The sequence below is a fragment of the Cibotium barometz genome, chromosome 57, assembly GCF_041138505.1.
Source record: "Cibotium barometz isolate CiBa-2024 chromosome 57, ASM4113850v1, whole genome shotgun sequence".
NCBI lineage: Eukaryota > Viridiplantae > Streptophyta > Polypodiopsida > Cyatheales > Cibotiaceae > Cibotium > Cibotium barometz.
The window spans coordinates 15,650,657-15,662,500 of record NC_141102.1 but is presented as its reverse complement, the minus strand read 5'-3'; the positions used below and the strand labels follow the sequence as shown (position 1 = coordinate 15,662,500).

General features: G+C 41.7%; 1 protein-coding gene across 2 annotated transcripts; it reads right to left on the bottom strand.

Moving 5' to 3' along the window:
* Positions 1–571: 571 nt before the first annotated feature.
* Positions 572–5,120, bottom strand: LOC147606480 (short-chain dehydrogenase TIC 32 B, chloroplastic-like). 2 transcript variants are annotated; one of them, XM_086791959.1, is made up of 9 exons: positions 4,885–5,120; positions 4,329–4,536; positions 3,773–4,004; positions 3,594–3,673; positions 2,595–2,748; positions 2,366–2,444; positions 2,195–2,279; positions 1,106–1,152; positions 572–1,022 (listed from the first exon to the last, which is right to left on the bottom strand). In XM_086791959.1, exons 2-9 carry the CDS (start codon positions 4,435–4,437, stop codon positions 861–863), a joined length of 948 nt encoding a protein of 315 aa, XP_086648085.1. In that variant the 5' UTR covers positions 4,438–4,536; positions 4,885–5,120; the 3' UTR covers positions 572–860. The 2 variants fall into 2 exon arrangements, with proteins under 2 accessions (XP_086648085.1, XP_086648086.1); XM_086791960.1 differs by having other exon boundaries at positions 4,329–4,526.
* Between the last annotated feature and the right edge of the window lie 6,724 nt (positions 5,121–11,844).

The window sequence follows — 11,844 nt, the reverse complement described above, 5'->3', positions numbered from 1 at the left end:
ATGAGGGGTAAAATCCAAGCACAAAATGACGAGGGTGGACCATTGTTGATGTTCATGTCCTCCTTGAAAGGAGAGAAGATTGCCATTTTGCTAATGCCCATAAGAGAGAGAACTTGACAGTACCTTGGTATCATGCTTCAAGCTCCTATTTTAATCTTGACTTTGAAGATTGCAATATGAACTACTTTGTCATGTTTTCAAATCTTTTTTTTTTTTGGTATATCTTGAAAAATTTCCTCTCCTATTCGGATGCCATGTGAATACCTTTGGATGTGTAGAGAGCAAACACCTCCCCTACCCTACCTCCATGTGGCAGATTGGATACATGTATGCTACATATTTGGGGAAGGCAAATTGGTACTAAAACAGTTCCTACTTCTACCTCATGTGTTGAACCATGTAATTTTTTATGATAAGTATATCATCGAACACATAGTACCTCAGCTATGCATTGATTTTTACAGAAGACAATGATACTTGCACATTTACTACTCCATACATACACCTAGGTTTTATCCTTGGAGCTCACAAATTCTTTTATCAATACAAAAGATCCACTCATGTAAAAGACCTTGCAGCAAATAATAATTTTTAGGCATGATAAGGAAGAATACATTTCAAGCGTTTTTATTCCCCTCAGTCCCATAAATCATCTTTCTGATAGGACTTGTCTACTCTCAATGAATTAAAAAAGAACTTTGAATGTTTAATAATTTGCTGGAAAGTACCCCTGGCATCCGCTAAGTCTTTTTTAACCTCTCGCACCTTTCTGTAGCACAATCACAACAGTGGAATCCACATAACATGAGTGAGGGCTTGCAAACAGGAGGGCACAAGCATAGTTCCGGTTGCAATACAACTCAACAATTGACCATTTTTTCACTAAGTTCCCATAAATCTTGTGCGAGCTTGGGGTCTGTAGCCAGTGCTGTAGGGGAAATCTCCTTGCAGTCTGATAAGTACTTCCCAGATACTCCCTGCAAATCGGGATGAAGGGCAGCATAACATGTTGTTGCAGCACCCTGCAAGATTAAATGGAGGCTTCAGATTAGAAGGGTAGCCAATTCTAACTGTTAATGTGCAGGCAAAAAAACAGGTCTGTCACCTGGGGTATCGTCTTCCACATGTAAAAGAATACTACACGCCATAAATCTGCACCATATATCAAATGCTCTTTTGCATGAGAAACTTGAAGATTTCGAGTCCTCAAAACACAACAAAAATTAATGATGGGCAGACTAATGCTTCATTTTGGCACCATCTCTTTTTTATATGGTTCTTCTTTGAAAATGCCTCATTACAAGCTAAGGCAGAAACGTGTAAAAGAAAGAAAGAAAGAAAGTGCGATCTGTGTTCATAGAAGAGAGACCAGTGTGAAGAGCCTCCGATACACATTTATCACCTCCTCACCTCCAGCATGCACCACCCTGTTGCTCTCATTGTCCAATCCTCAACCCAGTAAGAAAGCCCAAGGCAATTCAAACACTGAAATGGGTTGATTAGACAGTCTATACGAGTCTCTACCTGCCAGTCACAAGGAGGTGGACAATGTGTTGACTGTCTTAGTGAGTCCCCTACTGTCGTCACACATCCAGATTTTGGATTCATGCCAAGGCGTTTGATACAAGTCCTTGTAGAAAACTAGCCCATCCATTCCAACAAGATGCACACTCCCTGCCATTATTATCATGACTAGACGTATGAAACCATGCCGGTCCTACAATCTTATTTAATTGAATCCTACCCAGCATAAATGCTGTAGTACACCCACCACCCAATGGCCTCAGATGCAGATTGGGACTGGTCATTGCCACATCATGGCTTATATTGCCACTGCAAGTAATAGTAAGATGGCCTATAATATGCAAGCTTGCAAGCCAACTTTACAATGATTTCACCGTGCTAAGGTTCCACAAATCATTAAAGTGACCTTGCTCTCCTTACGCATCCACATAATAGATGCGAGCAAGCTTTTCAAGGCAGTCTTGGTATCAGCAAGCTCCATGCTGGGTTTGGCACAAAGTCTTATGGACACCCGTGAAAACCATTAGCTTACAACGAGGATCTGGAGTCTTTGCACTGCCGTACGTACAGGTTGCCCTAAAAGGGAAAAAATTTCTCTCTCTCTCTCTCTCTCTCTCTCTCACACACACGAGACAAAACAAAAACAAAAAGGGTAGAGAAGTTTACTTACAAGCAAATATAAGCACATGCCTTTGAAGATTAGTCAAAATAAAACCTGGATGAACACTATTAACAGTAATGGGTGCATTATCCTCCTGCACAATAGTACTCTATTAGCCCTTTTTTTATAGCACTTTAGTGTAGATCTACACGGTCAAACATATTAACATGGGATGAAAACCTTTAATCGCCTTGCCAATTCATGGCAATGGAGCAGGTTTGCAAGCTTTGATTGACCATAGGCATTGAGAGGGGTGTAGCTGGAAAACAAAGCATTCTACTCAGAGTCATGGTCACTTGTAAGTAACATGATAAGAGAGGACTCAAACATGACAAGAGCAATGGCATGAAAGAGGGCATAAAAGCCGCCAGGCTAGTAAAGCACAAGCCAAATAAAGGCCATTCCCTACCCTTCTGAAGAGTTGACTTTGTCAAAGCGTATGCCGTCTGGATATGCATGCTTGTGATAGGAAGATGATAAAATAATTATTCTCCCCTCAATTTTGGATCTTAAGGCCGATTCCTTCATTGTCTCGAGTAATAAACTGGTCAACAGAAAATGCCCTGCACAAAAGTGAGATACTTCATTCAGCATAGGGCGCACAAGTACAAGATATTTACACGTGTGCCACACGGATGTGTGCAGGTCCACATGCATGCACATGACAAGAGCGTACCTGCATGCAAGTGCAGCACCCAGACAACAAATATACACGGAATGAATGTAAAAATTTGACAAAAGTAAGATCAGGCCAGAGGTTTACTTTCGGCAAGAAACCACACTGAAAATATAGAAAATTACTTCGCAAAACAAAGAAAAAAGCTGTGCAGGTCCACATGCATGTACATGACAAGAGCGTACCTGCATGCAAGTGCAGCACCCAGACAACAAATATACACGGAAAGAATGTAAGAATTTGACAAAAGTAAGATTAGGCCAGAGGTTTACTTTCGGCAAGAAACCACACTGAAAATATAGGACATTACTTCGCAAAACAAAGAAAAAAGCTAGCTTTCTTTGGATAGCATGAAGAAAGCACAACCAATACAGTACTACTGTACATCCATTGTTAAGACCACTGTAAAGTCAATCCGCAAACACATCTGGATGAGTCCCTAACCAGCTGGCAACCCATCTAGACACAAAAACCTCCACATTGAATAGCTCTTATGTTGATTATCTTCACCATAAGTGTTTCACTGGTTTTTAGCGAAACAACATCGAGGCCTGGCTAGTCAATTAGCCCACTTCACTTAGCCTTCCTGAGTCATACTGGCATAGCAGATCTGCCCCTGGCAGCAGCTGAAGCTGCTGAGGAGCAATCAATGATAACTGGAGATTCCATGGACAACCTTAGAAAAATGACATGTTGCTGCGAAGACAAAGAGGCTTGATACCGAAGACTTACCAAGGTGGTTTGTTCCAAAATGAATTTCAACCCCATCCTGTGATAGCTGATAAGGGCAGTACATCACACCCGCGTTGTTTCTATTGAAAACCGTTAATACAAAACATTAGTCTCAAACAAAACAACAAAACATGTTTTTAAAATAAGATGGAAGGCATTTGTAATGAAATATTACATACATTAATACGTTTAGAGGCAAATTCATCGATCGAAAATTGCTGACAAACTGTCTGACTGATGTCGCGGAACTAAGGTCCAAGTGCAGCAGATCTAATTTTGCATCAAACTTCTCATTGCAAATTTTCTTCTTTACAGCTGCTGCAGCTTCTAAATTGCGGGCTGCAAGAATTACATGGACTCCTCTCAAAGCCAATATCCTAGTAGTCTCTGCACCAATGCCGCTTGCACCGCCTGCACATAAAAGAGAAGAGACTGATAAAAATGGAGGAGCAACCTCGGTCCTTGCTAGCTATGTTGTAAACCTAGCATTCATTTCCTAAACTTCTGCAGCACAAGAGCTGAGAGAACCTTAATTCTGTGTTACATTAGGGGCCATTCTGTGTACCCATTCAATCTTATTGTAAAGAGCCTTATTCTCAGAATTGCTGCGTAACAACAAAAGGCATGGACGCCTCACCCATACCTAATTTGTCCTACCTACACACTGTAGGCCTCGGAGAGCATGAAATTATCAATATCAGACTGTGAATTACAAAGGAGGTTCATAAAACTCACCAGTTACGATGGCTGTAAGAGCAGAGCCATCAATGCCTTCTGTAACTTCGGCAGCTGTAGTGCTAGAGCCAAAGCTGCGGCCAGCCCGTTTGCCAAGAAACCAGGCCATGGATGCAGAATAGCCTGTGTATGTACAGCACTACTTTTTGCACCTTCAGCTCCCCGTCTTGCGATAGAAGAAACGCTACCTTTGATAGACTGATATCGCCTAGAGTAAAAGCAGACATTAGGAGCAATCAATCATGCAACTAGCAACTTGCAGTGCATGACTTCAGAAATCAAAGGAAGATAGGCACAGCGCAGACTAGTAATTCCGGTAACACTGTAGAGCCACGTTCTGAAACATTTCACAGGGTTTTTGTAAAAATTTCAGAAGAAACTGAGCCCTAACACTATGTTCGAATGCATAAAACAGAGAAATTGAGCCTTTGAAGCCATGCTTTGGTGCAGCAGAAATAACTTGGTGCGTCAGAGGTAGCTATTCCAGCAGGTAAAACCCTAGAATACGGCACTGACGAATATCTGCTACATTACGCACAGCTAGAGCATAACTTACCAGGAAACCCTAGCGCAAGGGTCCTTCGCCACTCAGACTGGCGTTGGAAGGCGTAGAATACATGAAGACACAGAGCAACGGCGGGCGTAGATTGCTCTCCAACGCGTTGGTCATGGAGGTAGGTGGAGAGATAAACGGCTTGATGAATCCAGGATCATAGGGCATCCCCGCCAGCATCCCTGTGTTGATTGCCAACTTGCAGAGCAATGCGCTTTGCATTGAATACTTTTCAGAGTTTACCACTCACCGACCTTTCCAGCACGCATTTTACCTGCGTTTGCAACATACCTAGTTCTTCACACGTGTGACCCCCTTTTTTCCCAAGGGTGCCTACACATGGGTGTTTATTGCTGACTTGTTTTTGTTTTTCGAGCCCGGGTCAAAAGCGAGCAAGCTCGTTCTTCTGAGACTCGAACAGAGAATTTTATTGTTGACTCTACCCCCTTTCTCTCGCTTGTTTTTTTACTGCTGACTCTACCCCCTTTTCTCTCGAAGGTAGGCCGAGAAAGACCTCTTGTGACTCGTCCATGAGAATGGGCAGAGGAGATCTCCCACTTTTGCTGGCTTTTCTTGCTTTTTCCTGAATGTGTAAAGCATTGAAGAGTTTGGTACAAGAGCAAGATATGCCTTGTGTGTGTGTGTGTGTGTGTGTGTGTGTGTGTGTGTGTGTGTGTGTGTGAACAGAGATGTTATTAACATCTATGAAAGATCCAAAGGGCCTTGAGACCAAAAAATGTGATCCATGAGTAAACCTTAAGACAACATAAAAGTTGTCTCTCACACCTCATCTTGCTCTCTCTTTCTCTCTCTCTCTCTCTGCCCCCTTTGTTTACCATCTCTCCCTCCCTCTCTTACTATGTTTACTTTTATTATTCCTTTGCACGTGTTAACATGTCATTCTCTCTCTCTCTCTCTCTCTCTTCTATCGTCTCTCGCTCTCACCTCGTCTCCAACCCTACCTCCCTCCCTTTCTCCATCTGTCTCTCTCTCAGCTCGTCTTACTTTATTTTCTCTCTTTCTCTCTCTCACCTCATCTTTGCATGTCATTGTATGCCTCTACGTCATTGTATGCCTTTCAATACTCTTTGCATGTCATTGTATGCCTCTACGTCATTGTATGCCTTTCAATACTCTTTGCATGTCATTGTATGCCTCTGCATGTCATTGCATACCTTTCAATACTCTTTGCATGTGCTTGCATTTTTTTTTGCATTAAATTGCATTTATTATACTTTTTATGTCATTGCATGGCATGGCATTTGTATGTTATTGCATTACATTGCATGGCATTGCTTGAGCTTTATTATCCCTTGGATAATAACATGCAATAACATTTGCATGTTATTGCATTGCATGGCATTGCTTGCCCTTTATTATCCCTTGGATAATAAACCACTTACATGTCCTTGCATGACCATTTCGTCCCTTTATTCATCTTTGAATGTGCTTGCATAACCTTGCATGTCATTTAATGTCTTTGCATATGATTGCATGGGCCTTTAATACTTTTTGCATTCACTTGCATAGTGTTGCATGTGATTGCATGCTCTTTGCAACGTTTGCACAGTGTTTGTTAACCCATTCTTAGGGTTAACAAGAGCTACTACCATTATCTTATACCAAGGAGTCAAGGTGGATACACCAAAAGGTCATACATTCAAGATATGAAGCAATGGTGTCCAAATCTACAACTTAGACGGGTGCCCGTAATGGTTCTATCGAGTACTTATAGTGATTTCCGCTATAAGAGCATGTGGTAGTAAGTTAGGATGAAGTCCTAAGTGATGTACTTCATGGATATATTATAAGAGTAGTCATTGTAATAGTAGTAGGCCTCTTATGAGCCTAAAGTGTCCGGTCGGCCACAGTTTAAGTGAGTGTGAATACCTATGGCCATGTATATAAGTGAATTTCTCTCATAATACAGGGATGCTCTCCCATTGTGCAATAGAGTCTTGCTCTTGCTATTCTCTCTCTCTCTCTCTCTCTCTCTCTCTCTCTCTCTCTCTCTCTCTCATGCATACTAGTGTGTGTGTGTGTGAGTGATGTTAAGTGTGAGAGGAGGGATGAGTACACGTAGTGCAACGCGACGGTGCGACAACGCTCACAGTAGACGCGGTGGAATTGCTTCTCAAGGAGTTGTAGAGCTTGGAGACCTCAAGGATTATGAGCTTGGCCCAATGGAAAAATCCTCACAACATTATGGTTCACCAGGTAATCTCTTGTTGGATGTGTTTCAAGGAGGGTTAGGGTGAGCCATAATAGTGTTGAATGTCATTGCATGTCCTTGCTAGTGATTACTTGCTGTCTCATGTGATTGAATGTCCTTGCTATAGTGATTGAATGTCCTTGCTAGGGTTAGGGTGAGCCATAATAGTGTTGAATGTCATTGCATGTCCTTGCTAGTGATTACTTGCTGTCTCATGTGATTGAATGTCCTTGCTATAGTGATTGAATGTCCTTGCTAGGGTTAGGGTGAGCCATAATAGTGTTGAATGTCATTGCATGTCCTTGCTGTCTCATGTGATTGAATGTCCTTGCTAGTGATTGAATGTCCTTGCTAGTGATTACTTGATGTCTCATGTGATTGAATGTCATTGCATGTCCTTGCTAGTGATTACTTGCTGCCTCATGTGATTGAAGATGTCCATTTCATGAGCAACTACAAACGAGAAAAGCCAAGAACCGAGTGAGTGTAAAAAGATAGAGGTCACAAAAAGAACAACTTACACCCTCAAAGGAAATCCTAGTAGTATCAAAAGAAAATAGCAATGTCAAACCCAATTGCTTATCTCAAATGCCATCAACTCTATATTCTAGCAACCACTGATATTTTTTACAAAATTCTGCATGAAAGAAAGACATTACAGACAGACAGACCATCTTGGAATCCAAAAGAAGATTTTCAATCTTTAACATCTGCAAAAACCAAGTTGCAAAAAACTACAAAAAAAAAATCACATAGCTATTCGCTTTCCTCGAATCACTATTTTGGACATAGCCAAAGTACATATTTGTGGACTAATGCTTTACAAATGCCTGAATTTGAACTACCATGTAGTTTAAACGTTTGAATGAAACCTGCAGCCCGACAAACATTGGAACAACTCCACCTTTGTCAGTGCGTGTTGGTGCATAGAATCATGAATTGTAGCATCTAAGTTCAGGCCCTGAAGGAAAACAAAGTATAAATGTTTGCAAGGGGCATAGGTTGCTTGATTAGAGCACCCCGAGAACTCAAAAATTATAATCAAATATGTTATGCCCTTTGCCCGAGATCCCACGGTGCTAACATGAAAAACATGTGTCACCTTGTAAATAATAATCACTTCTTTAACAACCTCAACCCCTAGAGCTTGTCCCTTCTCCAACTTGTCTCGAATATCTTTTGTGAGCTTCGTCCTCCAACGAACAACTTTGCCATTCCTATATCTTGCACGTACAGCACTAGGCACTGACGAGAAAGGTGGGCGCCCATCTGATACACCAACCACATTCTAGACTGATGACCTCATCAAAACAAAACCATTTTGAATCAGCTCTACAATCTCATCGTTATAGTAGGCCCTGATGGTCCAATCACATGGACCATGTCAACATTCCATGCATGACTAATGCTTGTGCTATAGAAGCATATGTAGCCTTCCCTAACACCACCTAGATAAAACCGCCTACATATGCTACAGAAGCATATGTAGCCTTCCCTAACACCACCTAGATAAAACCGCCTACCCCAGAAGCAAGGGGTTGGCACTCCAACATCACTAGACCTTCCTGCCAGATTTATGAGAGCACTACAAACCTATCTCTTTGACCTTTCCAAAACATGTGGCAAGGCTATTTGGATCAGTTTCTCATATAGCCCAGAAGCTACAATTCAAGTTGGATTCAACAATGATGCCTTCTTGAGATTCTCTCCTTGTTGTTGTTTGTTATGGCTCACCCTGACCCCCCTTGAAACACATCCAACAAGAGATTACCTAGCGAACCGTAACTGTCGTGGAGGATCTTTCCAACGGATGGCTGAGCTCGTAACCCTTGAGGTCTCCAAGCTCTACAACTCCTTGAGAAGCAATTCCACCACGTCTCTCGCGAGTATTGTCACACTGTCACATTGCACCATGGGTACTCGTCCCTCCTCTCACCTGACTTCACTCACACACACTCACTAGCATGCACATTAAGGAGAGAGATTAGCAAGAGGATTAGCAAGAGCAAGACTCCATTACACAATAGGAGAGCATGTTGTACTATGAGAGATATTCACTTATATATATGGCCATAAGTGTTCACACTCACTTAAACTGTGGGCCGACCGGGCACTTTAGGCTCATAAGAGACCTAATGTTATTACCATGACTACTCTCATAATATATCCATGAAGTACATCACTTAGGACTTCATCCTAACTTGCTACCACACACTCTTGAAGCGGGAATCACCATGAATACTCCGTCACACCATTACGGACACCCATCCAAGTTGTAGCTTTGGGCACTATTGCTTTATATCTTGAATGTATGACCCTTTGGTGTATCTATCGTGACTCCTTGATGTAAGATAATGGCGGTAGATCTTGTTAACCCTAGAATTGGGTTAACATCCCCCCCTTCCTAATGACGATCATGTCCTCGTAATCGCGTTGAAAACCTTTGTGTGGGGAGAATGGACAAGCTTTATCATCGATGGCTTTGATGTTGATTGATGCTCAATGGCCTTTGTCTCTCTGGAAGGAATAAGAAAAGCTAGTTAGTGAATGAAAAGGTTAGTGGTTTATTGGGAATTCATAACAGGGTGAGGGTAGGGTTTTTTGCAAATGATTGCATTTTTATATTTGTGTGAACTTTTTTTTTTTTGCTCACTTTGTTTTTGGCAATCATAAGCAAGGTTACATGTGATTTGTGTTAGTGGGGATACTAAGAGATATTAATAATGGGAGAGAAGAGAAGGAAGGATCCGGAGGAACATAAACATAATAATGGGAGAGAAGAGAAGGAAGGATCCGGAGGAACATAAACATAATCATCAGAACGAGATGGTGATTCTTAGTTCCTCATTTGATTCATTGATGCGATATTCATCATTTGAAGAAATTGGCCTATGATGATGTCCCTTTATACGGCAGGATTCTTGTCAAAAGTTGTTGAGTAGGACCTGTTCCTGCATGCTTCTTTTTCCCATGTGCTTTTTATGTTTTTATGTATATTTAAGTGCTCTTATGAAGCAGATACAAGAATTGAATCATATAGACTCTTATTGAACTGCTCTGTGCATTGAAAGAGCCATTTGTTGGTGAGGATTGAAAGAATTACGTTAACTTGCGGGGCTAATATAGATATCGTCACTAAGGATTGAAGATCATTGATTTGTGAAGATGGTAGCGTTGTTTGGAGAGGTTTGGAATTCGAAGGAAATTTCCAGGCGATGGGTTGTACCATTGACTAGGCTTCCGCCCACCATGGACCCCCCATCCAAAGATGTACCTGGAAGTTGTCAATGGTGAGGCTTTTGTGCAAATGTTCTCTAGTGCATGAGTATGGATATGTACTCATGGAGCAGTTGCTGCTACATTAATTTAGCCAAAAGAATAATAAGCTATAAGCTTAACAAATATATAATGGCTATTGAAGATCGTTGGGAAAGTGTTAATGCGTGAGATGGCTCAATTTGTGATATGGCTTAAATCTTGAAAGTGCAAGTTCTTAAGTCCTGAGACTGTTAATTCGTGAGGGACCTGAACTCGTGAGAATGCAGGTTTTTTACCCGTGAAGGGATATTCCGTGAAATGAAATTCCGTGAAGCGTAATTCTGTGAAATGGAATTCCATTGAAGGGTAATTCCATGAAATCGTTTAAGGCCGTGAAAGTGTAGGTTCTTAAGCTGCGAGTTTGTTAATTCATGTGATGAGAGACTTGAACTCATGAGATTGCAGGTTTTTTGGCCGTGAAATGGAAGCGTAATTCTGTGAAATGGTTTAAGGCCGTGAAAGTGCAAGTTCTTAAGCCATGAGTTTGTTAATTCGTGAGAGACCTGAACTTGTGAGATTGCGGGTTTTTTGGCCGTGAAATGGAATTCCGTTTGAAGGGTGATTCCATGAAAGTGTAGGCCATGAAATTGTAGGTTTTGACCCCGTGAAGTTGCAGGTTTCGACCTCAATGGTTTTTGATTTGAAATGATTCTATGGATTAGCTACTAGGGCATGACGTGCGAGTAGCAGGTTCTTGTGTACTTTGCTTCACATCTAGAGGGGTGACAAGAGCATTGTGGCTTTGTCTCTGATGCACTCACAATATTCTTTTCTTTTTGGCTCAAATGTTGTTGAGGCGGTAAGATTGCTGGTTGGTTACCATTGGGGTTGTTTGAACACACAAGCTCTTGTGTAGGTGTTGAATGCACGAGAGTGGTTGAATGACTTGCTTGGTGTTGCTTGGGCCTCCATTCTTGTCGAACTTTAGGTGAAGCTGTTGGGGTTGAAGTCGATGGTGAGGCTTTCTTCATGTTGTTCGATTTTAGCAACCATATGATGGGATTACCATCATAGTATCCTTGTTGTTGAAGCACATGCATAGGCATCCATCTTTGATGAACATTATAAATCGGTGGCTGATGTGCTTGGTGTTGAGATTTCTTGCTTTGTGCAAGCGTAGGGGGCTTTGTGAAGCGCTTGGGAATCCAAGCTTTGGTATTATCTTGGTAGTACCCTTGTGCTTGTAGTAATTTTTTTGGTACCCACACTTGTTGACTTGGTGGAGTTCTCTGAGGAACTCGCATAGGTGTTGTGGAGTACCTTTCTTTTTCCTTGGCCTTTAAGTGCTGTGTTAAGGAAGAGGCTTTGACTGTCAAGGAACCCAAACTTGATTGGCACCTTCGTTGACTTGGTGGAGTTCTCTGAGGAACTCGCATAGGTGTTGTGGAGTACTTTTCTTTTTCCTTAGCCTTTGAGTGCTGTGTTAAGGAAGA

What these genes read in the sequence shown, in the direction of transcription:
- LOC147606480 (XM_086791959.1), bottom strand. Translation starts at nt 4,437, where the DNA reads ATGGCCTGGTTTCTTGGCAAACGGGCTGGCCGCAGCTTTGGCTCTAGC. An exon ending in TCTTACAGCCATCGTAACTG is followed by an intron (nt 4,005 to 4,328) that starts GTGAGTTTTATG and finishes TTTTATGTGCAG; the next exon opens with GCGGTGCAAGCGGCATTGGT. An exon ending in TTGCCTCTAAACGTATTAAT is followed by an intron (nt 3,674 to 3,772) that starts GTATGTAATATT and finishes GGTTTTCAATAG; the next exon opens with AAACAACGCGGGTGTGATGT.